This window comes from Haemorhous mexicanus, chromosome 29, assembly GCF_027477595.1.
Source record: "Haemorhous mexicanus isolate bHaeMex1 chromosome 29, bHaeMex1.pri, whole genome shotgun sequence".
NCBI lineage: Eukaryota > Metazoa > Chordata > Aves > Passeriformes > Fringillidae > Haemorhous > Haemorhous mexicanus.
This window is the reverse complement of record NC_082369.1, coordinates 4,571,942-4,599,733: the sequence shown is the minus strand read 5'-3', so window position 1 is coordinate 4,599,733 and position 27,792 is coordinate 4,571,942. Positions and strand designations below refer to the sequence as shown.

General features: G+C 63.7%; 3 protein-coding genes across 5 annotated transcripts; 1 reads left to right on the top strand and 2 right to left on the bottom strand.

Annotated features, from left to right (window-relative positions):
- Window positions 1-217: 217 nt before the first annotated feature.
- MISP (mitotic spindle positioning) lies at window positions 218-7,302 on the bottom strand. Of its 2 annotated transcripts, none has more exons than XM_059869759.1 (5): window positions 7,181-7,302; window positions 2,152-4,268; window positions 1,545-1,756; window positions 1,094-1,132; window positions 218-859 (listed from the first exon to the last, which is right to left on the bottom strand). In XM_059869759.1, exons 2-5 carry the CDS (start codon window positions 4,148-4,150, stop codon window positions 773-775), a joined length of 2,337 nt encoding a protein of 778 aa, XP_059725742.1. In that variant the 5' UTR covers window positions 4,151-4,268; window positions 7,181-7,302; the 3' UTR covers window positions 218-772. The 2 variants fall into 2 exon arrangements, with proteins under 2 accessions (XP_059725742.1, XP_059725741.1); XM_059869758.1 differs by lacking the exon at window positions 7,181-7,302 and adding an exon at window positions 5,650-5,806.
- Window positions 7,303-7,735: 433 nt separating this feature from the next.
- On the bottom strand, window positions 7,736-24,209 carry PALM (paralemmin). Of its 2 annotated transcripts, XM_059869761.1 has the most exons (9): window positions 24,060-24,209; window positions 16,038-16,086; window positions 15,045-15,125; window positions 14,836-14,966; window positions 13,626-13,746; window positions 13,468-13,489; window positions 13,160-13,222; window positions 11,712-11,843; window positions 7,736-10,485 (listed from the first exon to the last, which is right to left on the bottom strand). In XM_059869761.1, exons 1-9 carry the CDS (start codon window positions 24,062-24,064, stop codon window positions 9,920-9,922), a joined length of 1,170 nt encoding a protein of 389 aa, XP_059725744.1. In that variant the 5' UTR covers window positions 24,065-24,209; the 3' UTR covers window positions 7,736-9,919. The 2 variants fall into 2 exon arrangements, with proteins under 2 accessions (XP_059725744.1, XP_059725743.1); XM_059869760.1 differs by lacking the exons at window positions 16,038-16,086; window positions 24,060-24,209 and adding an exon at window positions 15,351-15,496.
- Window positions 24,210-25,180: 971 nt separating this feature from the next.
- Window positions 25,181-27,252, top strand: PRSS57 (serine protease 57). The gene is made up of 5 exons (XM_059869936.1): window positions 25,181-25,277; window positions 25,363-25,516; window positions 25,679-25,823; window positions 26,460-26,720; window positions 26,801-27,252. Exons 1-5 carry the CDS (start codon window positions 25,208-25,210, stop codon window positions 26,978-26,980), a joined length of 810 nt encoding a protein of 269 aa, XP_059725919.1. The 5' UTR covers window positions 25,181-25,207; the 3' UTR covers window positions 26,981-27,252.
- The last annotated feature ends 540 nt before the right edge of the window (window positions 27,253-27,792 follow it).

Sequence of the window (27,792 nt, the reverse complement as noted above, 5' to 3'; positions counted from 1 at the left end):
CTGCAGTGCCGTCCCCGCCCCGCTCAGGGGTTCCTCCCACCGGCCCCGGGTGTTCCCAGGCCCGCCCGGTGGGACCCCGGTGCTCCCCCAGCCGCTGCCCCCGGAAGGCTCCGGCCCCAGCCCCGCATCCCAACCCCCAGTCCCACCCCGGGGCTCCTCTGAAACACCGGAACAAAACCAGTGGAGCAGGCGGACAGAACAGGCCTGGAAGACCGAGGGAGTATAACAACTCTTTAATAAATTAGCAAAATAAACAGCATTTATATATATTTTTATATTCTATTGCTGCATCTCCATGGATCACAGGAGTTAAACCAATGTTGATTCCCAAGTCCCACAGCAACACTGATCCAGAGGCCTCAGTTCACGTACCCCCAAGGCAATGCTCAGCCTTGCAGTACTTAAAAACCTAAAACCACTGAGAAATAAAACAGCTTTTTTGTAAGGCTGAGACACGGCTCCCGAGGGGCAAAGTGAATTATCGGGTGATTTCACCTGGCTGGCTCCAGGCGGAAATGATTAAAAAGATACTGATCCAATTTTTTCCCTCTTAAGAAAAAAAAAAAAAAGTGTTTCTCCACCCCGCAGGGAGGAGGAGGAGGAGGAAGGAGCTGATCTATTGCATGGAAGGATTATCAGTTTAACAATAAACCAGATTGATTAGCAGGGTTCACGTCTCTGATTGTTGCGATGGCCAAGGGTGGGACTGATCGAGTATTCAGGTCATGCATCAGCTGGTTGTGAGCAGGGCCAGCCCCCAGCCCGGGGTCCCTCAGTCCTCGTCCCGCACGTACTGCCCCGCCTCCCAGCGCTGGGCCATGGCGCTCTTGTGGCGAAACACTCGGGTGCTTTCCACCACCTGCAGAGACCAGAACGTGCAGCATCTTTATAAAGAAGAGACTTTCACAAAGATCTGGTTGGCAGAGCTGCCCCCCCCCCCTCCCCTGCCAGCTCCCCAGCCCACTCTGCCTGACCCAGGGTCCACCCGAGTGGTGCCCGTGGGAGCCAGGACCGTCCTGTCCACCCCTGTCCATCCCACAAAGCCTCCAGGAGTGAGGGGAGCCGGGGAAGGTGGGAGGTGTCAGGGCATTACCTCTGTGTTGACCTTGTCGACGGGTTCAATGCCTGCGTACTGTGGAAAGAGGAAAACACGATTAGATAATGGCAGCCTGGCAGGGGAATATCCAGAGGCTGCTGGATCTGGCTCCCAGCAGGGGCACAGGATAGGCAAGAGAAGGCAGCACATGGAGCCAAGCCTTCCCTGGGGTTAGGGGAACATCCCAGGCCAGGATTCCCCACAGGAGAAAGCTGCTGCTCCTCTCCAGTCCCACCCAGTGCTGGCAGCTCTGAACAGCACACACTGCCTGGGGGGCTCACATGGCCCCTTGATGGTGCCACCAACACCAGGTGTCCCACCGAGGTCAGCAGCTGGATCTCCAGCTCCAGCTGGGAGTCAGGAACAGCCACCTCCAGCCCCAGAGCTACCAGTCTCCCCCAGGCTCAAGCCCCCAGCCACTTGGCACAAGCAGGGTGGGAATGTTCACCTTTCCATCCTCCTTCACCCTCCTCCTCCGCTCCTCAAAGGGGCTGGAATGCGATGAGTCAGGGGTGAGGGTCTCTGCACTGCCCTGGGAGGAACTGGTCACTCTCAGCGGGGTGAAGGATGAGATCAGCCCCAGGATCCCCGGCTGGTGTGAGGCAGGAGAGGAGGCAGGAGACTCGGACACTGAGTAGTTGCCACTGGCACCTGAGGCAGCTTTGAGAGAAAGAGCATTGTGGGGGTGACCTCAGTTCCACTCCCAGGGGGGTGGAGACCCACAGGAGTGTCAGGCCCCTGCCCCAAACCTGCCTCCATAGCAGGTCCAGCAGGTTTGGTGGACCCCATGCCTGGGGCCCAGGCAGGGACTGCAGGAACAAGGGGTAAAAATGCAGTAGCTGGGCCCTTCCAGCCCTGTTTGCTGCTGTAACGTGACACAAACTCATAGAGACCTGAGCAGCTCTGGAATCCTGCAGAGCCTATCCCTCCTCAGCAGCAGTTCTGCTGACTCCAGTGTGCTGGTATCAAGTTCTCCCAGGACAACCTGCTACCAGCACACCGGAATCCTTACAGGCATCCCACCAAATCATTTCTCTGTCCCTCTGCTCCCTTACCAGAGCTGTGCCGGGAGCGAGAGCCCTCCTGGGGACCAGCACTGCTGTAGGTGTCCATCAGCCTCCTCCGCTGCTCCTGGAGCTCCTCTTCCCTCTGCAGGTCACTCCGGATCTCCTCCTCGATCAGCGCCGACGTCTGCGGCTTCCAGGTGCGCAGCCGGTACTGCTCCTCCCGGCCGTCCTCTCTGCGCAGCGGGCTCTGCGTCCCCATGTCCTCCACGAAGGACACCTTGGGCTTCCAGAAGGAGAGGTTCAAGTACTCTCTGGGCAGGACAGCAGTGCTGCTGGGGCTCGGGGTGGAGCCGGGAAGCTTTCCTCCCCAGGAATCCTCGCTCCCCCATTTGCTGGCGCTGGCGGAAGCGTGCTGGGACACCGAGGGCAGCTCCCGGCTCCTCTCGCTGGCGGCGAAGCGCGGCTGGGACAGCTGGAAGTGGGCGATGCTCGCTGTGTAGCTGGGAATGCTTCTCCCAGCCCTGGTGTCTTCTGTAGGGCTGGGGCTCGAGGGCTGCTCCACCACAAACTCTTTAACCCAGCTCCTCCTCTCCTCTGCCCGCTTCAGGGGAGTGGGCTTCTCTGGGGGGGCTTCCTCCTGCTCGAACACCCTCCTGCGCTCCTCCAGCTCCTGCTGCGTCCCCCTGTCATATGCCCCCAGCAGCCTCCCCTGCCTCTTCAGATCTTCCTCACGCTTCGTTTCCTGTTCAATTTCCCTCTGGACATAAAGGGAAGCGCGGCCTCTGTCCTTCCCTTTCCTGCCTGGGCCGGGAGATGTGTGAATGTTGAGGACAGGCTTGGTCTGGATCTCCACCAGCTCGCTGCCGGAGGTCAGCCGCTGGATCCCCCTTTCCTTCCAGAGGTTCTCCTCCCTTTCCATTGCCATGCGGATCTCCCTCTCGATGGGTGTCTCGTTGCTGACCCTTGTCTCCTTGCCCGGCCCACTGCTGCTGGCCCTCAAATCCACGTTGAAGGTCTCATTGGAGGTGCTTCCATCACTGGCATAGCCCGCAGTAGCTTCGGTATACATCTCACCCAATCCAGAGTCCAGGTCTTCTCTGGACCCTGCTTTGGTCAGGATGGACGTCTTCCCAATGGGATATGACCTTTCTGTGTGAGCTTTTCTGGGAGCATAAACCTCCTCCTTCTCGGGTGTCTTGTATGAGGACACACCATAAACCTGGTAAACGCTCTTGTCTCTCCCGCTCTGGCTTGATGCACCAGCACTGCTGTAGCCTCTCGTACCCTTCGTGGCCATCTCAGGGCTGTACCACTCTTCTCTGGAGACTTTTGTCACTGACTCTGGCCTTGGGGACATGGCCTGCTGCCCTGGGCTGAAAAATGAGCCTGGGTTGGTCTTCTCCAGCATCAGGAACTGCTGCCGGGCTGCAGAGAAGTTGATCTGCTCCGTGTCAATATTCTCAGGGTCAACAGGAGTTGCAGCCCTGCCTGGGGAAGGTTTGTCAAACCAGATGGCAAAGCTGGTGGGGACACTGCCTGTGTGCCTGCCTTCACCTTGGCTGCCCACGCTGGTGCTGATGGAGCCCAGCTCATCCATGGAGCTCCACCTCTCCGCGATGGTGGAGCTTTTCCTCATCGCCTGGCTCCGGATGACCTCCTTCCTCTCATCTTCGAGCTCCCTGGCTTTCTCAGGTGAGATGTTGGGTGGAGGGACCCTGTACAGGTCTTGCTCCTCATCATCATAGAGCTTCGAGGGTTTCCTCTCACCCTTGTAAGCCCGGAGGTCGTACAGGCTTCCCGATCTCACCACCTCTAGCTTGGACTCCCTGTCTGGGGATGGGGTCCAGACATCTCTTCCACCCTCCAGGAAATACGAGGGTGACTGGGACCTCCTCTTCCAGCTGTAGCCATTTTCCAGCCTCTGGCTGCTGTGCTGAGCAGAACTGAAGACATCATCATCACTGCTGGCCCTCAGGTCTGCCAGAGAGTCGTGCCTGTGCGAGGCCTGTGGCAGCTGGAACACAAGGTGCCTGGTGACTCTGTCCATCTCCTGGGAACAGTCACTCCTGTGCCAACCTTGTCCCAGACAGGGGCCACTGCTCAGTTTTGAGGTCACCGTCAGAGTCCCAGTTCAGCAGAGGCCAAGGGTCTTGACCTGGCTGGCCCTGCAAGCAGAAGGGGAGAGCAGTCATTAGGAACAGCAGAAGGAGCAGAGATTGAGATGCAGCCCCTCTCCCAGCCTGGTACCACTGTCCTCGGCGTGGGACAGAAACTGCCACACCAGCCTGCCCCGAGGAGCAGCCAGAGCACAAAGCACCATTCCCAACAGGAGCTGCCACAGAGCCCAGAAGTCCACCCCACCTCTGTCCCCCAGCCTGGCCGGGTTCTGAGGGAGCACAGCCAAACCTGCCCAGGCAGTCAGGGCTGCCTGCACCACCAAAGGCAGCAGGACCTCAGCCACGAGCTCCTGGTGGCACCACATCCAGCTGGGCACCAACAGCCTCGGCCTCTCCACGTGCCCAGGGCAGGGAGGGAGCTCCAATCCTGGGCAGCATGGGCAGGGAGAGGTGGTGCCACTCCTGCATGGAATATCTTCTTGTGCCATTTACGGAAAGGAGCCTCCAAATAGCCCAGCTCTAGGAACTGGGGTCATAAAAACAGTTTCATGGCTCATAAAACCAGGGGACTTTAACCCCCCTGGCACACAGGGCAGGAGGGAACAGCCCCAGCCTCGGGGTCAATCCTCCAGATCCGGCTGGAACAGCAGATCCCAGACAGGGAGGGGTGGCACAGGTGGGTCCCCCGTGAGACATCAACTGCCACCTCATTGCAGATGCCATCCCTGGCTCCACAACTGGTGACACACGTGTCACCTGCAGACAAGCTGTGCCTGGAGCCAGCACCATGTCCTGTGCCACTATTTGCCGAGGTTTAGCCACGGCTTTGCCGGTGCCTGTGAGCCCTAGCAGTCAGGGTGTGTCACTGCTGGGCACCTCTCCTGGACACTCACGGCCTCCTGGGAGTGTGCAGCAAACCTGGAGCAAGGCCACGGTGGCAGCAGGGGCAGCCCAGAGCCTGGGGCCACGGTCCTGGTGAGCACAGCTCAGGAGGAGGCTGGCCCAGGTGGAGGCAGGTGCCCGGTGTTCCCTGCATCTGGAGCATCCTGGCTCATCCCCAGGCCGAGAGCACTCTGTGTCTGCCTCCTTCCTTCCCGCAGCGATTCTGGGGACCTCCAGCCCTCTGGGATGCACCATCCTCCCTCCTACACAAGCGGGGGTGGGCCCCAGCCAGGAGCTTTTTAAACCTTTCCTGGGGCAGGAGCACGTGGGTCTCATTAGCTGGGACATCCTGGCCAGCCCCAGGCGATGCCTCACTCACCGCTGGAGCTGCTGCCCAGCCCTGTGCCCAGCCCTGGTGGCTCAGCCTCTCTTCCTGAAGCTGTGCCCGGCTGAATTTACCTGCTAATTCCCCTGCTGTGATTCACTCTTGCTCTTTTATTGCCCCCAATGACGAGGATAATGAAAACCATCTGCCCACGCCTCTTACCATGTTTGGGGGGGATGAAATCCCGGCTCGATGGGACCCCCTCTCCGGGGAGCGCTGGCACAGGAGGGGAGCAGGGACACAGAAACCAGCTGGGCTCTTATCAGGGCTCCCTGCCGGCTCCACGCAAGCGGAACGGCCCCTCCCAGAGCTGCACCCAAAACATCCGACCTCCCTCAGCTCCCTCTGCTGCTGTGGCACTGCGGGGGCTCGGGGGTCCTGGGCTGCCCCCGGCCCAGCCAAGCCCCGTGGGAGGTGCTGGGCACAGCAGATGACATTGCCACCAGTCTGGCCTGGGATCCCCCCCATAAAGAGATATCTGGGGTGCCTTCCAGGGTCCCCCCAGCTTGGGGGTTCTACACAGGGCTACAGAGCTGCAGTGCACCCCCCTGTGTCCCCCCTGAGCCAAGGGCTGCCCCCAGACAGGCTGGTGCACACAAACATCCCAGCAGGCGTCCACGTCCCTCTGGTGCCCACCCCAGACAGCGCCAGCCCTCTCTGAACACCCTCGGTGCCACCATCCCTGCGTGGCCAGGGGCACACAGCGTCCCCCCGGCGCCTGGCACTGCCCTCAGCCCCCAGCACGCTGCACTTACTGTCCATGGAGCTGTCAGGGCAGGGGTCCCCATGCCCCCGGGGCTCCCAGCTGAGCTCTGGCTGCCGGGGCGGGGCAGCGCTGGGGTGTGGGGGGACCGGGGGTGCCTGCAGGGTCCTGATAAGCTCAGCACCAGGGAGCTCTGGGGGATTCCAAGAACCACGTTGGGCTCAGTGGCCTGTCCCCAAATTCCTGTGCTGGAGTCACCCTGCTGCAGCTGGTCCCATGCCCCGAGGGCTGCCCTTGGCTCTGCCCCGTGGGGTTCACTGGTGCCCTGATGCACCAACGTGCCATGCAGCCACAGACCTTGCTCCAGACTTTCTGCCCCTCCATGAACGGCACTGAGAAGCCCTGAAGCTTCAGCAGAGCCTGCACGTCCTGCTCTCCCCCCACCCTGTGAGCCCCAGAGGAGGGGATGGCAGCAGAGCCTGGAGCTAGGAGCAGCCCGGGCTCTCCTGTCACACCACGGGCCCTCCCAGCTGATAACCCCGTGTTTGCACAGGCGGGTGCCCTCCTGCCACAGCAGCCCTGGCACTGCCAGTCCCAGCTCCTCGCAGCAGGGCAGCTCCCTCCTTCCCTGGGGACACGCCACCTGCTCTGGATAGCTCTGGCAGCTCCCAGGATAGAGGCAGGACTGTGGCACAGTGTCCTTGGTGCCCTTGGTGCCTGGATCTGGCTGGATCCCCGTGGAGTGGGTGACACTGCCCGTGCCCAGAACTGCCCTCCCTCCTGGCACGGGGTGTCACAGCCAAGCGGGCGATGCCGTGCCAGGCACTCAGCCCTGTCGCTGTGGGACATCCCTGTCCTTGTCCCCTCTGCCCCCAGCAAAGGCCACTCCTGCCAGGAAGCCCCTCCTGGCCCCACTGCCACCCAAACACAGCACTGGTGTCAGACAGACCCCAGCTCACCCCAGCTGTGGGTGCTGGGGGTCCCACTTACCCCCTTGGTGCCCTGCTCCCGCTGGGGTGGCACTGCCCGGCCTGGGGACAGTGCCTGGTGGCTGTGGCTGCCAGGCTGCTCTGCGTTTCCGGGCAGGTGAGCAGAGCCTGTTCTACCCTGGGGCTGAGCCAAAGTCCACAGGTGATGCCAAGGAGCCAGGAGTACTCCACGCCCGCCGCAGGGCGTGTGCTGGCACCTGGGCTGGCACCAACAAGGGTTGAGGCCCCACTGCCCCAGGAGAGAATCCCAGCCCTGGGCAGAAGCAGGACCTGCACAGGGATGGACAGAGACCCACGGCCACGTGGTGATGGCACCTGGGGACAGCCAGGAAACCAGGCTGCCATGTCCCCTTTACCTGGGCAGCCACGTCCCCTTTACCTGGGCAGCATCCCCCCTCATCTCTTTCCTCCCAGCATCCTGGGTACCCCATACCCCTCTCTCCCCCCATCCTCTGCCCACACAATGAGGGAACAGCAGAACCCATCCCAAATCTTCCACCCCCATCCTCCCAGCATGCCCAGCCCAGCCTCCTCCCACCCATCGGTGCCTCCAGGCTGGTTGTTCACACAGTTTTATTTGCTCGGTTTTGGGTGTTTTACAAACAACGGGGTGGGGGTGGGGGGGGAATGGGATGGGAAAGGGAAGGGAAGGGAATTCAAACGGCTTCGGCACAAGTGAAAAGCTCAGGGGCACGGGAAGTGCACTTCAGCAGAGCTGGGAGGGGACAGGGGCGCTGTGGGGCGGGGTGGGGACGATGCCAGGCCCACCACGCCCTCCTCTCACACCCCAGCCCCCGCCCGGGGGTCTGGTCCTGCTCCCCACCACCCCCGGGGCCGGATGGGGCTGGGGGTCAAAGCCAGCCGAGGGGCAGGGGGTGCCAGGGGGGGAGGGAGCCCCAGCTTGGGGCTGGGGGGATTGCAGGGCCCAGGGTGGGATGGGATGGGTGGTGTTGGCCCCTGATGAGGGGTGGCAAGAGGTGACATTCCCCCCAGGACTGTGGGGGCACTGTGGCACCCAGCCCGTGCCCTGCTCTGCAGCAGTGGGGCTCCAGCGATGCCCAGCAGTGGAGGGGGCAGGAGAGGCCCCCCTCCCCCTGGCAGTGCCCTCCCAAAGCCCCCTTCCCCAGCCCTGCCTCTCCCAGGGGCTCTGGCCGGGGCTCAGGACAGGGGTGGCACCATGAGCCCTCCTCCCTCAGCCCTGCAGTGACTCTACTGGGGGGAAAACTGCAGCCTGGGTGGTACCTGGGGGACAACGGGGATGGCATGGGGACAGGGGGTGTCACTGCTCACACAAGGGGACTGTGGGGAAGGAAGGCCCATCCTTGGGGGAGCTGAGCCCCGTCCCTGGCTGCTCGACCACTGGTGTCCTGGTGGGCTGGGCAGCTTGGATGCTGCTCCACGCACATTTTGGGGGACCCCCGGGGACTTGCCCAGCCTCACAGCACAAGGAACCCTCTCACACTTGAACAAGGATCCCTCACTAGTGGCTGCACCTCTGGGCACTGCCAGCCCAGCTGCTGCAGCGCAGAGGCAGCTGATGTGGGCACTGGGGACCAAAAACCATGGGGGCCCCCCCGCCTACCCCAGCTGGTCTCAGTGGGGAGGAAACGCTGGTGCTGGTGGTGAAATCCCCACTGAAGGGCTGGGGTGCAGGGTGGGCAGCAGGGAGGCTGCCCTCTGTGGGACACCAGACCCCTGGCAGCTGCCAGTGCCAATACTGGGGTCAACTGGGCTGCCCCACTCCCCTGGGGGACCCAAAGGTGCAGCCCAGGACCCCAGAACGTGGCTCTGCAGAGCTGCTGAGTGGCAGGAGCAGGAAGGGAACAGAGGATGCTGAGCCACACTCCTGCTGCCACGAGGAAACACAGGACCCCCAGCCCATTCCTGCCCCACAAGACTGGCCCCCCAAGTTGCCCTTCCCTCACTGGCATTGCCCCGGGGGACACGGGCACAGTTCAGCCCCCTGAGCTGGCAGAGCCCAGTGGCACCGGCTGGCAGCCGAGACAGAAGAATGGCTGTCACTGCCAGCAGCAGAGTGAGGGCTCCAACTCGTGGAGCTGAGCCCGGGAGGAGCAGAGCTGGCCTGGGGACAGCCTGGGCTGGCCCTGCAGGAGCCCCACGTTGCCCTGGCCATCACCACAGCCGAGTACCAGGGAGGGATGGACGCTGCCCTCCATGCCCTGGGCACGCCCTGCCCTCGAGGGCTTGGGGAGCGCAGGGGGTGAGGAGGACACGAGATGGAGCAGAGATGTCCACGGGCAGCCAGCGGCCAGCAGAGCCCGGCCGTGCCCCGCTGGAGGAGCGGGTGATGGAGGCACAGAGGGAGGGGCTGGCACAGGGCTGGCTCCGATGCCCACCGTGGGCTGGGCCGAGGGTGGGTCCCGCTGGTGGCGGCTCCCGGGGAGTCATCCACGGACACAGCGTCGTCCTCCGATCCCCTGCCCGGCGGCTCCATCCTCCGACGGGGGTGGGACAGTGTCGGTGACAGAGGGAACGGCCCCGCTGCCGGTGGCGACGAGGCGGGGCTGTGATGGGGTGGGCGCACCGTGGGGCGAGGGGGGTCACTAATAAATACCACAGGCAGCGCTGGTGGGGGGCGGCACGGGGCTGGCATCGGGCGGATGGGGCGGGCATCGCCCCGGCCCCATTGGCACCACGTTGGATCTCCCCGGTTGTGCAGAAAGAGGGGCCGTGTCCGGTGGGGGGGGGCAGCCCGGGGGGGAAGGGGCTCGGCGGGGGCTCACATCACCGTGCAGCACTTGCAGCGCTGCTTCTTCACGTCTGTCTCCTGCTCGGCCTCCTTGGCATCTGTGGCGTTGGCACCCGGCTTCTGCCCGCCCGAGCCCTCCTCGCCCAGGGGCTGGGCGGCCGCCGGCTCCAGGGCGGTGCCGTTGGGCGGCGTGTGGTCCTTGTGTGCCGGCTCCGCCTTGCTCTCGGCATCCTCGATCACCACCAGCTCCGCCTTGATGGTGCCCTCCAGCCCCAGCACCTTCTTGGTCTCGTTCTCATCCTCCACGTTCTGGTAGCCCATGAAGATCATGGTGACGGGTTGCTCCTGGCTGGCCTCTGTCCCCTCGCCCGGTGGCACCTTGGCTTGCAGCCCCGTGATCTCCCGCCGCGGCGTCGGCTTCTGGCTGCCGGGGGCGCTGCCACCGCCCTTGCCGGCCTTGGCCGGGGTCTGGCGCCCGGCGGCTTCGCTCAGGGTGGCCTCGTCCGCCTTGTGCAGGAGCTCGTCGACCTCGGAGGAGCTGAGCGGGTGAGCCCCGTTCTGCAGGGCCCCGTCCTCGGCACTCACCGCATGCACCACTGCGGGGACAAGAGGAGGGAGGGTGAGAGGGGCTCGGGATGGGGGCACCAGATGACCTGGCAAAGCTCCTGCTGGCATGACCCACTCAGCCCCGGCTCCTGTGTGGTCACAGAGTGACCTTCCCCTCTCCAAAGGTCCTGCCACTGAGGCTGGGACTCCCATGGCATCCCAACCCTCCCCTCAGCAGAGCTGCTGCCAGATCCTCTCTCATCACCTGGCTCCTGCCTGGCAGCAGCCAGGGAGACTGAAATAAAAGCCCGGTGGAAGGAGCTGTTCCCAGAGCCTCAGGCTCAGCGAGCCCTGCTGGAGCCACGGCCGTTTGCCAGGCCAAGCTGCCCATGCTGGGATGGTGTCTGCTGGCAGCCAGCTCGGCCAGGGCCGGTGTGACACTCTGCAGCCGGTCACCACTGCCACCTCTGAGCCCCCAGTGATGCTGGGCAGTTGTTGCCCCACTGTGTTCCCACCACATCCAGCAGGACCATTGCAGGTGGGGGCCCTGTGCTCTCCCACCCCCCTGCTCGTGGCACTGGAGGCAGAGATGTGTGTCATGGCCAGAGCAGCCAAGGGCTCGTGGTGTTTTCCACTTGACCTGGGCCATGATGTGATGGTCAGTGCAGCTGCCTCAGTGGGCAGGCACTGAGTGAGGGACAGTGACCAGCCTGGCAGGGCCACACAGAGGGGTTGAATGGCTGTGTTTTCCTTGACGAGGGGGTTGGTCCACTCAGCCACCACAGTTCCAGCAGGATGCCCCACTTCCATGGCTGGTCCTTGCCACCACAATGGTCCCTTGGGTTTCACGAAGCCCTCTGGAGCAGGTTCCCAGATGTTCCCAAAAGCAGCAGGAGCTGTAGACAGGGACCAGTCCCTGGTGCTGCACTTGTACCATCCCCATCAGCCACGCTCCCTGCTGCCAGCCTGTGGGACAGGCCAACATGGTGCCCATGGGACAGGCTCCTGAGTCTTGGACACCACAGATCCTCTTCTCTGCTCTCCAGCAGTGCAGGGTCACGATGTGCAAACCAGGGCTGGCCCATCTGGGCCATCCACACCATGCTGCTGTGACAATCCTGCGATCCACTGGACTGGAGTTGGTGAGGGATTGCCCTCACAGAGCTGGCAAAGCTGTCAGGAGCAGCCCCTGCACTTCCTCACCCTGCTGGGTGCCCGCTGGGATGTTCAGGTGGCCGCTCCCTGTCCCCTGCCACCAATGTGGGCTGGCCCGTACCTTTCAGCTCATCCTCGTACACCTTGACCCCCTGCAGACAGTGGTTCTGGGGGAGCATGGTGGTGCTGGACAGGACCTTGGTCTCCCCAGTCACTCTGTCCTTCTCCACTGTGATCTCCACCGAGTACATGGCTGGGACACAAAGAGGACAGCGCCTGTTACGGTGGCCCTGGTCCTCCCTGTCCCTTGCTCTGTGGCTGGCAGCAGGACGGCGCGTGGCAGAAGCGCTGTGGTGCTCAGCAGGGCTCAGAGGTGCTCAGCAAGGCTCAGCAGTGCCCAGCAGGGCTCAGCAGGGCTCAGCAGTGCCCAGCCGGGCTCAGTGGTGCCCAGCAGGGCTCAGCAGTGCTTAGCAAGGATCAGTAGTGCCCAGCAGGGCTCAGCAGGGCTCACTGGTGCTCAGCAGGGTTCATCAGGGCTCAGTGGTGCCCAGCAGGGCTCAGCAGGGCTCAGCGGTGCCCAGCCGGGCTCAGTGGTGCCCAGCGGTGCCCAGCAGTGCCCAGCAGGGCTCAGCTGGGTTCATCAGGGCTCAGTGGTGCCCAGCAGGGCTCAGCAGGGCTCAGTGGTGCCCAGCAGGGCTCAGCAGTGCTCAGCAAGGATCAGTAGTGCCCAGCAGGGCTCAGCTGGGTTCATCAGGGCTCAGTGGTGCCCAGCAGGGCTCAGCAGTGTTAGCAAGGCGGCAGCGAGGAGCAGTCAATGGCAGAGGCAGGTGTGACATCCCTGGCACATCCCTCCTCCTAGGACTCCTGTCCATCCTGGTGCTGCTGGCACCACCTTACCTCCAGGGCTGCTGTGGTTCTGGGGCTGAGCCATGTCCGTCTGTCCAGGCAGTGAGCAGTGCTGCTCATGGGGCCTGGCTGGGAGCCAGGTTCATGCTCAGAGAGGTGCAACCCCCACTGAGGGTGCTGGTGCTGGCACAGCCCCCTGCCCCCATGGGATGGGTGATTCTTGGCATCTCTCCTTCCACTCCTGGCCAGCCCCTGCCAGCAGCAGGGTCCCCTCAGCCCTGGGCATGGTGCTTAGCTCTGAGGATCCTACGATGGGCTCTGCCCCATGCTGGTGCCATGGTCTGCTCTGAGCCACTGCCCCAAAGCACAGCAAACCCCTCCAGCAGCAGAGCTGGCTGCAGCCCCCCAGCTCAGGCAGCCTGGCCCCGTGTGCCCCACAGCTCCCTGTGCCTGGCACTCTGCTGCCTCAGCCCTGCACAGAGAAGCTGCAAACGGAGCAGGAAGGATGAAACTGGAGCAGAGACATGGAGCAGGGCTGAGGCAGAAGGGCCCTGAGCCACAAACCAACCGTGGGGGGAAAGCAAAACCAATGAGGGATGTTCTGTGCCCTGGGCTTGGAAAGGCATCGAGCGGCTGCGGGAGCGGCTGTGCTGGCAGCGAGCTGCAGAGGGGAGGGGGAAGCAGCCTGGAAGGAGCTCTCCTCCCAGGGCAGCGGGCACCTACCCGCCTTCATCATCTCACTGCCTTCCACTGCCTTCAGGGGGCTGCTGGAGACCCTCTTGTCAGCTGGAGATGGAGAGGAGAGATGACTGCCTGAGCCCAACAAGTGCCTGGTGTGCCCACGGGTCAGGCCCCAGTGTGTCCCCCCATGGCTGGCACCTGGGAGGGCTCCCCCACCCAGGGCACCACTGCCCGGGAGGGGACATGGGGACAGGGCTCTTGTCTGGCTCTCCCCACCCATCTGGCCTCAGGGCAGCAGGAGGGCACAGTTGGTGCTGAAACACGGCCGTGGGGGATCAGGATTCACCTACCCTTAACTGTGCCCAGAGGACTCTGCAAAACAGAAGGGAGAGGTTATAGGAGCTTCCAGGACCTGCCACAGACCCTCTGCCTGCACACCCACCACCCACACACCCCTCATGCCCACCAGGGCTGGGCACCCCAACCCCACTGTGGCAGCCCTGCCCACCTTCTGCGTGTTGGGGACAGCCTCAGCCTTCTTCTCCTCCTTGGCTGCTGCCTCTGCCAGGTTCTCCTTGGTCGAAGCCACTGAGCTGCTGTTCTCCAGCATCTCCAGCTCCTTCTCCAGCCTGCAGGGAGAGCCAGGGCTGAGAGGAGTGTGGGACAGGTAACTGTGGTGCAGCAACACAGTGCAGGGGAGAGGGGACACACAGATTGTCCCCTGGGCTCGCAAGGTGCAGGGACACACAGACTCTGGAATGGCTGTCACTGCCTCTTTGCAGAGCAAAAGCCAACGTGGTCAGCACCAATGGATGGCAGAGACCCTGCCATGGGCACGGAGCAGGGGGAGTGACCCCTGCACACTTGGTGGCCAGAGCAGGGCTGCTCCATCATCGCTCTGCTCCTGCACGTGTTGAGCTTCCACGAGGGCAATCTCCAGTTCTCAGCCTGGCAGCACAGCCCCACCGGGACGCAGCAGAGGTCGGGGGAGTCCCCATGGATCGGCTGCTGCCCCCGGCAGAGCTCCCCCGGGCTCCTGACACGGCGCTGGCCAGGAATGCACCGCGCCATTAGCCGGACACAAAGGCCCCTTCGTGCCTGACCCCTCTCTGCACCGATGCTCGGTAATTAGCGGCACCACCGTGACTGATTGCATTCCTGCTGCGCTGCCGGGACACCTCCGAGCCCAGCCCGGGCTCCGGGCCCCGCCTGCAGCTGCCCAGGGACAAGGGGGGTGGGCAGGGGCTGAGCCATCTCCCTTCTCAGCCTCGCCCTGCTCCTTCCCAAGGGCTGGGCCACCACGATGGGGACAGAAGTCTGTGGGAGCCAGCACCCTGCCATCGAGGGTGCTGGGCACCCCCCGGGCATCCAAGCTTGATGTCCCCCACCCCGTGGCTCCCACTGACACCCAAGGCAGAGCACAGCCGGGGACGGCCATGCCCAGAGGGGCTGCAGGGCTGGGCAGGCTCTGGCTGCAGCCCCTGGAGAAAAGCTGGCAAGAACTCAGCCAGGGCTCAGGGTTCAGGCTCCAGGATGAGCATCAGCAGCACCGTGGGGGGATCTCCTCTCCCAGCAGCTCCAAGCTCAGCGTGCCCTGCCTTGTGCCCAGCACATGGGATCCACCTGAATCTCAGCACCCACCTGCCCAGGGGTCTCTGGAGGGACTTTGGTGCTCTCTAACTGCACCCCAACATCCAGCCCCACACTGGCCCTGTTACCTCTGGATGGTTTCCTCCAGCTCCTTGGTCTTCACCTCATCCTCCTGCATCTGTTTCTTCATGGCCTCTTCCTCCTCGGAGGCAGAAGCTGGGGCCCCCTCCAGGAGCCATCTCTCCCGCAGAGCCTTGGACTGGGGAGCACAAGGGGGTCACGGTCCTGCCCTCCCCAGCCAGGGAGGTTCCCGGGGGGCTCCCGGGGGGATGCTCACCTTGAGATGCTGCAGCTGCCGCCTGTCATCCTCGAGCTGCCGCCTTTTGTTCTCGATCTCCGTCTGACGCTTCCGCTTCTCCTGGAGGGACGGGAGCGGCGGGGCCGGGGTGGGCGCGGGGAGGGGGTGAGCGCCGGGCATGGCCGGGCAGGGAGCAGCGGGGCCAAGGGGGAACCCCCGGGGGCTGCGGCTCCCAGCCTCGGGAACACCCCCCAGCACGGCTGGTAGCGAGTCCCTGCTCTCTCTGGGACCAACTGAGGTATTGGGGGTGTGGAGGAACTGGGGCAGAGTCTGGGCACTGCTCACCATCTCAAAATGTCACCGTCCCCTCGGCCGGCCCCACTGAGCGAGCTGCCAGCCCCCGCGGGCTCTGCCTCGTCCCCCCCTCGCTGCCACCCGTCCTGGGGCTGCTCCAGATCATTTCAGCAGAGTCAGACCCAGCCCGGACGCGTCACCCGGCGCTTTCTCCTCTGGTCCAGAACAATTTGCCCTTTGTGTGGCAGAGATGGGCTGGCTGCCGGCGGGGCTGGGCACTGGGGCTGCACTGGGTGGGCTCAACCAGCCCCCTGCCCTGCTCTGAGCTGGGAGGGGTCGCTCAGCAGGGCCCCCAACTGCTCCCTAATTAATACAATAACTAGTGCCCATGCCAGGCATGGCTGGAGAGCGCCATCCTCAGCCCTTCCCGGGGAAGGAGGGGGAGGGAATCATCACTCATTTCCTTCCCTCACTTAGGGTTCGTCAAGGCTCTGCTTCGTTAATTAAACCTCCCAGCTGCCTGTTGCTTGCTCTGTCCCTGTTTCAACCGTGCAGCCGAGCTGTGACACCCCAAGAAGAGCCCCCACTGGGCCATTCTGAGTCCTTGTTCAGCTCTGGAGACCCCCAGTCTGTGGCTGAGCACCTGCCCCAGCTCTCCTGCACCTGCACCCTCCTCCCCTCTGCCCCCTGTGCTGCAGGTGATGCCCTGGGGACGTGGGGACCTGAGCAGGGACTCACCGCGATGGCCTGCAGCCTCTCCTGCTGAAGGGTGCTGGCCTCCACGACCCTGCAGAGAGCAGAGAGCAGCTGTGAGGAGTGACACCAGTGGCAGGTCACTGGGACAGCGCGCAAGCAGCAAGCCAGACACTGTGGGACACAGACAAAGGCTGAGCCCTTCCCTTTTACCATCTGCTTCCTCCTCACTACCCTGGCACCAAGCAGCCCTCCCTGCTCGGCTCCTCCAGGCACCTCTTGGCCCCTGTCCTGCCCAAATCCTGCCTTTCCCAGCCCCTGGAGCACTCCTCTCGTGCAGACCTGCTCCTGCCGTGGCGCAGATGGAAGCTGTGAGCACGGAGGGGCTGGAGCAGGACGCTGCTGGCTGCCCCGCGTTCCAATCTGGCTCACGCTTTCCATTCCAATTTCCGTTCCCTTTCTTGGCTGCTCACACCTTTCCCCGACTGTGACCCTTCCGGGCTGCACACACAGGCACAGACAGACACACCGACACACTCATGTGCACACACAGACACACTGACACACTCATGTGCAGACAGACACACACACAGGCACAGACAGACACACCGACACACTCATGTGCACACACAGACACACACACAGGCACAGACAGACACACTGACACACTCATGTGCACACACAGACACACTGACACACTCATGTGCACACACAGACACACCAACACACTCATGTGCACAGACAGACACACACATAGGCACAGACAGACACACCGACACACCCGTGCACACACAGACACACTGACACACTCATGTGCACAGACAGACACAGACATAGGCACAGACAGACACACTGACACACTCATGTGCACACACAGACACACTGACACACTCATGTGCACAGACAGACACAGACATAGGCACAGACAGACACACTGACACACTCATGTGCACACACAGACACACACATAGGCACAGACACACCGACACACTCATGTGCACAGACAGACACAGACATAGGCACAGACAGACACACTGACACACTCATGTGCACAGACAGACACAGACATAGGCACACACAGACACACTGACACACTCATGTGCACAGACAGACACAGACATAGGCACAGACAGACACACTGACACACTCATGTGCACACACAGACACACACATAGGTACAGACAGACACACTGACACACTCATGTGCACACACAGACACACACATAGGTACAGACAGACACACTGACACACTCATGTGCACACAGACACACACATAGGCACAGACAGACACACTGACACACTCATGTGCACACACAGACACACACATAGGTACAGACAGACACACTGACACACTCATGTGCACACACAGACACACACATAGGCACAGACACACTGACACACTCGTGCACAGACAGACACACACATAGGCACAGACACACTGACACACTCGTGCACAGACAGACACACACAGAGGCACAGACAGACACACTGACACACTCATGTGCACACACAGACACGTGCACAGACACACTGACACACTCGTGCACAGACAGACACACACATAGGCACAGACACACTGACACACTCGTGCACAGACAGACACACACAGAGGCACAGACAGACACACTGACACACTCATGTGCACACACAGACACACACAGAGGCACAGACAGACACACTGACACACTCATGTGCACACACAGACACGTGCACAGACACACTGACACACTCATGTGCACAGACAGACACACACATATGCACAGACACACCAACACACTCATGTGCACACACAGGCACATGTGCACAGACAGACACACTGACACACTCGTGCACACACAGACACACACATAGGCACAGACAGACACACTGACACACTCATGTGCACACACAGGTACATGTGCACAGACAGACACACGGACACACTCAGACACACACAACAGCAGGCTCTGCTCCCTGTGCCACCCCTGGGCACCTCTGCAGCCCGGCCGTGCCAGGATGCCTCCGCTGGCAGCCGCCTCTCTGGCCTGGCACGGCTCTCCCAGGGGCACTGGAGGCTGCACAGAGGGGTTATCCCCAACCCGCAGCCACCTGTCCCCGTCCCCGCCCTCCTTGTCCCCAAGGTGTGGTGCCCCGGCCTGGCAGGGACCCCCCCACGCCGCGGGGCAGCAGGTGCGGGGGCAGTGCCCGGCTGGGACCGGGATGCTCCAGCGCCACCGAGCCGCTGGCCGCTGGCCAGACGGTGCTAATGAAGCGCTGAGCTGTGGCACTAATTAGGGTGGGAGGCTCTGAGGTATTGTCAGGCGATGGATCAGCCCTGCTTGCTTCCCTAGAGCAAGGGATGGAGAGGTGGGCTCCGTGCTGCCGGGGAGGGAGTTTGACAAAGATGGTTTCACACACACGGGGTGCTGAGTGCCACACATGACACCCTGGGCTCTGCCCTCCCGTGCCAGCCGTGCAGGTGGCCTCACAGGGGCTTTCCCACCACTCCAACGGGCTCTGCAGGGTGAGAGGAGCTCCTGCCTCCCCCTGCTTCCTCCTGGAAGTCAGCAATTAACTGGGAGCTGCTCAGAGGCGCCGTCCTCCCCTCACCCCACACCCTGGGGATCCCTGCAAAAATCCAGGCCAGGAAAACAACCGGGGAAGGTGTCGCTTTTGTGGTGGTTATTTTTGTGCTGTTTGCAGCGACGCTGTGACTGCTCCACTGGCGCAGGCGCAGGGCACCGCTCTCACACCCCTGTGTCCCCTGTGTCCCCCGTGTCCCCTGTGTCCCTCACCACCCCACACCCCATCATCACAGCCCCCCCCCTGCTCTGGGTGCTCTCAGTCCAGCCCTTGGCACCCCACACTCCCAGGGCGTTGAACTGGGCCCTGTTTCTCTCCTGGATCATGCCCTGTTCCATGGATCCAAACTTTTACAGCATTCCTGAAACATTCTGTTCTGCTTTTCCTCCCTCCTCCATTCTCTTTATTTTCCATTATTTGCTACAGTCTCCACATTCCCAGGTCAGACGCCAGGAATCTTCCTGGCCCAGGGAGAGACACAAAACAGGCTGGATGCCCCTCGCTGCAATCCCTCAGCCTGCTCACACCCTGCCCTGGGGGCTCTGATCCATCCAGGGGGGCTGAGCAGGGACCACCCCGGCCCCCCAGTCCCTGCCTGCTGGGAGCAGGTGCTGAGGTGGAGGGAGGGGGTCCCAGGCTCCCCACAATCCCCATCCTGCCTGCCATGACCTGTCTGGGGTCGGTGTGATGGGGCCCAGCTGGCCCTTGTGACTGATGGAGGCGGTTCCCTGGCGATGGTTCCCTGGCAACAGTGCCATGGCAACGGCGCCATGGCAACGGGAGAGTGCCAAGGGGATGTGGGGGGATGCTCAGGGGGATGTGGGGGGATACTCGTGGTGGCAGAGGGACCACAGGGGCTGGGGTGCCCTCCCCAGGCCTGGCATCCTGACAGAGTGCCAGTCAGAGCTGTGGCGTCACTGGGGCCTCTTTGGGGGTTCTGGTGCTCCTGATCCATCCTGGGTGCCAGCAAAGGTGGGAAGGTGATCCCAGGGCCACCGAGCTCCCCAGGAGCCACCAGCCCAGACAAGGAGCAGGGAGAAGGAGCAGGGACATGGGGGATGACACCCTGAGAGCTGCCAGCAGCCATCCCCAGGCCCGAGGCCGGACCCACACACACGTGTGAGCACACACACACACACCCGTGCTCTCCCTGGGCTCTCCAGCTCTTTCCAGCCCTGCTGATGCTGCCGTTTCCCACCATCACAAGGGAAGCCCGTGACCTTTTGTCTCCTCCCGCCTGACATGAAACAATAATGTTTATTTGCCTTCCTCCGTTTTTTCCCATTAGCTCATCCAAATGTGTGAAGAGCCGTTTCAAGCTGCTCCTCTGCTCCGCTGACCTCCCCTCCCTCCCCACCCCCTCAGCTCCGAGCTGGGGGAACTCAGGAGAGCTCCGTGCATGGGCACCAGCCCTGTGCAGGCCCGGGGTGTGTGGTAAAGGCAGCAACCGAGGCATCAGCGCCGATTTCCAGCTCCGTTCCATGCCGGGAGCCGGGCCCGGAGTGACGCGGCCGTGGCGAGGCTGCAAAGCTCTGTCACAAAGCCATTAACAGCGGGGCCGGGATCGAACGCCCCCGATGGCAGGCGAGGGAGGGAACGGAGGGGAAGGGAAGGCAGGGGAGGGGAGGGGGCTGCAGCCGCCCCGGGGCCGCCACGCATCGACCATGAAGGCAAATGCATCAGCGACAGCGGCTCGGGCAGGGATGGGCAGAAACGAGCGCGGGCAGCGAGCGGCGTGGGCAGCACAGGGTGGGGACCCTGCTCAGGTGCTGCTGCAGGGGGGCTGCCCCTGCCCTGCCCCACACTGTCTGCATCACCCCAGTGGCCATCGCGCTCCTTCCCCGCTGCCTGCGCAGCCTCAGCCACCGCCGCTGCCCGGGGAGGGGACAGGGACAGGGACAGGGGGAGGCAGGGGGAGGAGATGGCAGCCCCAGGCTCCCGAAAACGCAGATGCATTAGAGCAAGCCGAGCTGCCTGATTGATTCTTCGGGCTGAGACGTGGGCTGGGAGTGCCAGGAGAAAATGGATCCCATGAATATTTGATGAACGGAGGCTTGGGGAGGGAGTTTGATTGGAAAATTACAGATCTTTCAAACAATGGTTCAAGTGCCCTCCAAACACTTGGGTTTCCAGCTCCTTTCCAGTTAGAGGAGCAAGGCTCCACCAGGAAACTCCCCCCAGGATTCATGAATGAGAGTGGAGCGGGCTGCTCCCCACCCCCAGGGGCACTGGCTGGCCAGGACAGGCAGTGCTGGCACTGGCCAGGATGTGGCACCTGTCCCCTGTCACCAGCCATCCCTGGGTCCCTGTGTGCCAGCGTGGCTGTCCCACAGCAATGCCATGAACACAGACACACAAGATGTTCCAAGGAGCCAGCAGGAAGGTGGATCCAGGCACGGGCACCCCTGGGAGCCCTGACACCCCACAGGGAGCTCAGTCCTCGGCACCAAGCCCAGGGGCTGGGCCCAGCCCAGGAAACCTGTCTGGGGCAGGATCCACCCGGCTCCTCTTCCTCCTCCGGGCTCATCCTTGCCCCTGACAGTGGCTCCTGTCTGGGACCTGGGGGCTGCGTGTCTCAGGATGCACTGAAGAGATGCAGGAATCTGGGCTGTGCCTCCAGCCCCAGCCCTGGCGCCTCCACTGAGCCCTTTCCTGGGGCACCTCCTCGGCTTTCCTGGGGCACCTCCACTGCTGGAAGCCCAGCTCAGCTCCCAGCTCAGCTCCCAGCTCAGCTCCCAGCCCAGCTGCAGCCCCATGAACCCCCACCCCTCTGGGGAAAGGGGCTGTTTCTGGCCAGGAAGCAGGAACACCAACAGCAGCAGCTTCCCAGGAAACCTGCTCCAGTTCCTCCCAGTTCCTCCCAGCAAGGCAGGTCTGGCTGAGAGGCCCCGTCATGCAGCTGAGCTCTGAACCCCATGATCTGCCAGCCCCAGGCAGGGCTGGGTGCTGTTGTGGGGTGCTGTTGTGGGGTTTATGGCCTCCTCTGGTACAGCTGGGAAGGGTGACAGTGCTGCTCCAGCTGGACACAGGGACAGGACAGAGCTGACCCCTTCTGGTTCCTTGCTGGCCAAGAGGCAGCAGGGTCTGGCCTGGGTTTTACTTCTCCCTGGATGCCAGCAGAGAGCCAGGGCTTGAGTCCCTTCCCAAAGCACTCATGGGTTGTTTCTCAGGCAGAAATCTCCCTCCTTCCCCTGCAACTGCCACCTTCCAGTCAGGGAAGGCAGGACCAGGAGAACCCTCACTCCAAGGAGACCCTCAAAGCCAGGGAGAGGCAGCAAGTGAGACAAACCAGCAGAGCAGCCAGATGTGAGAAGCAGAATCTCCAGCTGCTCACAAGCACTGACAGCAGCGGGAGCAGAGGGCACAAGAGCAGCTCCAGTGGGACCAGCACAGCCTTTACCAGAGTTGGAAAGTTTCTGCCAAACCTCCCTGGGCACCAGTGGATTGTGGCAGCCAGGACCCTCCTCCAGCCACTGCCTGTGCCAAGGCAGAGCAGGAGCCAGGGCAAAGGCAGCAGTGCCCGCCCCAACACCCGTTTGCTGCCACAGAGCCAGGCCAACAGCAGGGCAGCACCTTGCCATGTCCCCAGCTGCCCTGGGGTCCTCCTAATCCTCCAGCCCCTCAGCCAGGCTCTGGAGCTGAGTGGCTGGAGGGGTTCTGTTGTTTTGCTTTGTGGCCGTGCCCCCCACCCGGGGTCACTCGTGGATTTTCACTAAAAAGAAAGAGATGTTGGCAGGTGCAGTGTGTGGAGCTGGCAGGGGAAACCCTTTGCAGCGCTCCGTGGGCTCTTTGGCCCTTGCTGGGAGGGCTGGTCCAGAGCAGGATGAATGTGGAGCCCAGGGCAGGAGCCACCAGCCTGTCCAGCACCATTCCCCAGCTCAGCCCCAGCCCAGCAGCTCCTCACCCCCTCCCCAGGGCACGGCACACCCCTCGGCTCTGCCCTTCCCCTCGCCGCTGCCTTTTGGCAAATCACGCACATTTTCCTCCCCAAAGAGGATCCTTCCTGCAGGGACTGTGGTGCCGTGGAGCTTCCCCAAGCCCTGGCCCTGCCTCTGGCCCCTCCAGCAGCATGGAGAGCCTCTCTGCCTCCCCAGTCCCGCAGCAGCTGCACCCCAATCTCCACAACATCCCCGCTGGTGCCCCCAGCTCAGTTCCAGCTCCAAATCGGCCAGAGCCCACCCTGAGCCCAGGACACCCCCAGCCCACCCCTCACCAGTGCCCCATGGCCTCTCGGGGCTCCCAGGTGGTGACAGGCAGTGCTGAGGGACCTGTTGAGCACCCGTGGTGTCAGCAGCCAGTGGCAAGTGGATCCACCAGGAGCAGAGGGTGGTGACCCCGAGCTGCCTGGAGGAACACCCAGTGCCAAACCCAGGCAGCTGCTGGGGTGTTCACCATGGTGGGCACCAGAGCCACCAGGCCTGGGTGAGACAGGGCCAGCGCTGGCTTCCAGCACCTCGAGCAGCCCCCCAGCCCTGTGCCCTCCTGGCAGCAGCTGCTGGTGTCCCTAAAGGGGCAAAACCAGCACGCGGGTAGGACAGTCGGTGGCCACAAGCCCCTAGTGGCCTCTGCCTGTTCCGTCCTTCCCCCACCCGCCCGGCTCCAAGCTCCCAGCGACCGGTCAGGGCCCCACCGCAGCACACAAAGGATGAGGCCGGGCTCCCAGAGTGTCCGTCTGTCCAGACTTCTCCGCTGGGACCCGGCTGACGAGGATCCCCCGGTCACAGCCGCTTCCCTGGGCAGGGGCTGGGGGTGCAGTGCAGGGAGGGGTCCGCAGCTCTTTCCACCCACTCACCCCACCACACGCAGCAGCAACAACAGGTTCAAAACACAAAAATAAACGCCTTCCCCACCCCCCCCCCGCTTCCTGCACCGCTGCCAGCCCCGACACCCCTCGCACCCTCTGCACCCCCGCACCCCCAGCGGGGCCTCCGCTGCTGCCCCCCGAGCCGGCCCTCCGGGACCGGGGAGGGGCCGCACCTGCTGAGCGGCACCGGGGAAAAGGAGGCCCCGGGATCGGGGTCCCGAGCCCCAGAACCGGGGGGATGGGAGCCCCCGGGATCGGGGTCCCGAGCTCCAGCATCTGGCGAGATGTGAGCCCCCAGTTTTGGGGTCACAAGCACAGGAACGGGGGGGGATGAGAGCCCCACCCCCGGTTTTGGGGGTCCCGAGCCTCAGCATAGGGGGGTACAAACCTCCAGTGCCGGAGTCCCGAATCCCCAGAATCAGGGGGATGCGAGCCTCCGGTTTTGGGGTGCTGAGTGCCCAGGAGCAGGGGGATATAAGACCCCAGGTTCGGACTCCCCGGCCCCGGCATCGGGGGTGTACGAGCCCCCGGTAGGAGCTCCGTGAGCCGGCGGAGCGAGCTTCCCGCAGCCCCGGCGCGGGGGTCCCGAGCCCCGGCCCCCGCTCCCCGCTCCCCCCCTCCCCGGTACTGCGGTCTCAGCCGGCGGGGCCCGGGGGAGCCGCGGCCCGGTGCCGGGGTCCCGGCGCGGCTCCGGTACTCACTCCATGGTCCCGGCGGCGGCTCCGGCGGGGGCGGGGGGCGGCGGAGCGGGGCCGGCGGCCGCCGGCGTCCCGGCGCTCAGGGCCCGGCGGGCGGCGGCATCCCCGGCGGGGCTGCGGGATGCGCAGGGATGTCGGGACCGCGCCGGTTCTCCCGCCTCCCTCCCGCACAGCTCCGTCTGCCGGGCGCGCCCCGCCACTGCCGCCGCCCATCATCCGGCCTCGGGGCGCGCCGGGCTTGGTTTCATCTGCTCCTGGGGGTCCCAGCTGGGTCCCGGCCCGCCACCCCTCACCCGGCCTCGGGGGGGTCCCGGAGCGGGGGCAGCTGCTGGGGGTCCCGAAGCGGGTCCTGGCTGTGCAGTGCCCGGTTCGGGGCGGGTCGGAGGGGCTGCATTGAGAGCCCCTCCATGAACCCAGCCTCCGTCAGGGCGTAACCCTGTCCTGTGAGCGCAGCCACCCCGTCCTGCCTCACTCCAGGAACCAGAGACTCTTTGCTCCCCCTTTCCACTCCCCCATTTCCCAACCCAACGGCCATAATGGGCAAACTGCCGCAGGAAGCCCTAAGCCACCCTCGTTGGGAAATCTGCCCGCTGCCGGGACAGAGCTCTGCACTTGGCCCCAGAGCAAGCCGGGCTCTGCAGGGAGGGTCAACACATCCCCCCACCCCATGCTCCCCACCCCCTGCACCCCTTTTTGCGTTCCAGGATGATGCAGAACAGAGGGAGGCGACTGCCCCTCTGCCCACAGCATCATCCCAGAGCCACCGGGGCTCTGGAGGGGCTGAAAGAGGCGTCGGATGGGAACACAGCACAGCCCCTGTGTCACCCACAGCAGTCCCGGGGACACTGTGAAGTCTGAGAGATGTCCTGGGGCCCCGCTGCTGCCACCTCCCTGCCGAGAGGGGTTTCATCGCAGTTAGCTCAAGGAAAAGAGGAGTCAGGGCTGAGAAACTGCTCTGCTCCTCATCTCCCACTCCGGGGGAAGCTGCACGGAGCTCCCCGAGCCCTGAATTGCACAAAGCAGCAACAGCCGGAGGAGGAAGCAGGAGGGAAATACCCGCCCCCATCCCAAGGCTCAGCCCCTGGAGGGATTTAAGCCCCCCCACCCCGAGCAGCCCCAGCGGTGGTGGCAGTGGCCCTCTCTGTGCCACCATGGTCACAGCTGGGCTCTTCATCCTCAGCCTGGGAGGCTCCATCCTGCTCCCAGCTCTGGCCTCGGCAGGTAATGAGAGAATGGGGGTGCCAGGGCACACCCCCAGGGTGGGAGATAGCAACCCTGGGCTCCAACCATCACCTGCACCCACCAGGCACCCAGGGGAGCCAGATCATCGGGGGAAAGGCTGCAGCACCCCATTCCCGGCCCTTCATGGCCTCCATCCAGCTGGACGGGAAGCACGTCTGCGGGGGCTTCCTGGTGTGGCCCAAGTGGGTGATGACAGCTGCCCACTGCTTCATTCCCAGGTGAGCCTTGTCCCCACGTGGGACACGTGCCCCTGGACACGGTGTGGCCCCGTCTAACAATAACCCTGTCCCAAAGGTTTAAGCTGCCCCCCTTGAGTCCCTCTGGCCATTCCCCCCTCCCTGGTGGCCACCAGCGCCCTCTGAGCCCCGCCTTGGCCACAGGCGCAGCCCCTCGGTGCGGGTGGTGCTGGGAGCCCAGCGGCTGCAGGAGCCCGAGGAGTCCCAGCAGATCTTCAGCGTGGTCGAGTCCATCGCCCACCCGCTCTACACCCCCCGTGCCGAGGACAACGACATCCGCCTGCTCCGGGTGAGTCTGCACCGGGCACCCAGCGGCCGGGCAGTGGGGTACCCCGCAGCCCTGGGGTGTGGGAGGGAGGTGGGGTGCCCCACGGTCCTAAGACACCGGGAAGGAGCTGGGGTGTCCACGGCCCCGGGGCACCGGGAGGGAGGCTGGGTACCCCAAGGCCCTGGGGCTCTGGGAGGGATGTAGGGTGTCCACGGCCCCGGCAGAGATGTTGGGCGCCCCACCGCCCCGGACATCGGGAGGGAGCTGAAGTGTCCCACGGCCCCAGGACACCGGGAGGAGGTTGGGTGTCCACGACCTCAGGGCACCGGGAGGAGGAGGGGTGTCCCACGAGGGGCCGAGCCGACACTAGATGTCAGTGCTTCTCCGGAGAAGCAGGACCGCGCCATGGGGTGTGATGGAGGCACTGAGGACACACCGACTCTGGCCGGGTCAGCGGCTCCCGGGCAGCCAAGTCCCTGCAGCAGACTGGGACCAGTGCAGAGGGGTGACAGGGAGGGGCCCAGCCTCTCTAGAGGGAAGGCAGAGCTGGGGGGGGTCAGCAGGAGCAGTGAGCTGGGGTGGGAGTGAGAACCAGGGAGGAGCAGCTGGGGGGCTCTGCCCCAGCAGCAAAGCCACCCACGGCCTCGCTGCCCCCAGCTGAACAGGTCGGCCACGCCAAACGAGTTCGTGAAGCGGATCCGCCTGCCCTCCCCCCACATCGACCTGAAAGCCGGCACTGTCTGCTCCGTGATGGGCTGGGGGGACATCTCCAACTCTGGAGACCAGCCCACGGAGCTGATGGAGACCAACACCACCATTGTCAAGAGGAGCCTCTGCCGGACGCTGTGGAAGGGCAAGGTCTCTGCTAACATGCTGTGTGCGTCCAGCCGCAGCACCACGCTGCAGGGAGTCTGTACTGTGAGTGTACCTCCGACCCCTGCCCCACACTGACCCCTCTGGGGACCCTCAGATCTCCCTCCCACTCCCTCATTGTGCAGGGTGACTCCGGGGGACCCCTGGTCTTCAAGGACAAGGTTCATGGCATCGTCTCCTTCTCTGGGGAGAGGTGTGGGGACCGTAGGTTCCCTGATGTCTTCACCAGGATCTCCAACTACATTGACTGGGTGCATCACATTGTGCGAAGGTTCCACCATCACAAGGGGTGGCTGAAGCCCTAGGGTGGCTGGGAGTCCTGGGGGCAGGCAGGCTGGGGGAAGAGGGGCTGAGATCTCTTGTGAGAGGGAAGAAGAGGGCCAGAACTTCCACGTCCTCCAACTCTGGAGAGGCTGGGAGCTGATGCTCATGGCTCCTTGACCCAGGTCAGGGCTGGAGCCCCTCTCTGCCCATTGGCAAGGGGTGTTATGTACTCCCCAGGCTACACCAGAAGCCCCCCATACATCCTCCTACTGCAGCAACATTTACCTTCCTCAATAAACCCTCAGTCCCCACCCCACTGCTTCCCCTGTGTTTTGGTCCCCCTGACTTGTCCTGGGCGTGTGTGGATGAAGCAGGGGATGCAGGAGGGAGCGGAGTGCAGCCAGGATCTGCATCCAGGTGCTGCCACCTCAGAAGCATCCCCAGCTGCCTTCCCGCCGGGGTGTGGCTCCCCGTCCCGTCCCAGCCCGTCTCATCCCATCCCGCCTCATCCTGTTCCATCCCGTCCCGCACCGCGCCCTCCCCACCGCGCGACGTGACCCCCCAAAGAGGGGAACCACAGACACCCCCCGGGGGCAGGCGGGCTCCCAGCTGCGCTGGGCTGGCGGAACCCGCAGGGATCCCGGCTCGGGAGCCTCGCCCGCCTCCCCCGCGCTCGCCCCGCCGGAGCTGGGTGCTCGCAGTGGCCGGAGACGTGTGCCGAGCCGCTGCTGGCTCTCCGCTGAGACACGTGTGGCTCTGCCCGGTGTCTCCGGGGACAGACCAGACGTTCCCTGCTCCTGGCTGTTTGTTTTATCTGCAAATTGCTGGCACAAATTGCCGCGGCTGCTGCAGG

Bases quoted from the DNA above. Each gene is read 5' to 3' on its own strand.
- MISP (XM_059869759.1), bottom strand. From the start codon at position 4,150: ATGGACAGAGTCACCAGGCACCTTGTGTTCCAGCTGCCACAGGCCTCG. The intron at 1,757-2,151 runs GTAAGGGAGCAG...TTTCTCTCAAAG, and splicing joins TCGCTCCCGGCACAGCTCTG to CTGCCTCAGGTGCCAGTGGC. The intron at 860-1,093 runs GTAATGCCCTGA...TGGTCTCTGCAG, and splicing joins TCGACAAGGTCAACACAGAG to GTGGTGGAAAGCACCCGAGT.
- PRSS57 (XM_059869936.1), top strand. From the start codon at position 25,208: ATGGTCACAGCTGGGCTCTTCATCCTCAGCCTGGGAGGCTCCATCCTG. The intron at 25,278-25,362 runs GTAATGAGAGAA...TGCACCCACCAG, and splicing joins CCCAGCTCTGGCCTCGGCAG to GCACCCAGGGGAGCCAGATC. The intron at 26,721-26,800 runs GTGAGTGTACCT...CTCATTGTGCAG, and splicing joins CGCTGCAGGGAGTCTGTACT to GGTGACTCCGGGGGACCCCT.
- PALM (XM_059869761.1), bottom strand. The intron at 13,747-14,835 runs GTAACAGGGCCA...CTCTCCCTGCAG, and splicing joins CTGGAGGAAACCATCCAGAG to GCTGGAGAAGGAGCTGGAGA. The intron at 10,486-11,711 runs GTACGGGCCAGC...TTGTCCCCGCAG, and splicing joins GTACGAGGATGAGCTGAAAG to TGGTGCATGCGGTGAGTGCC.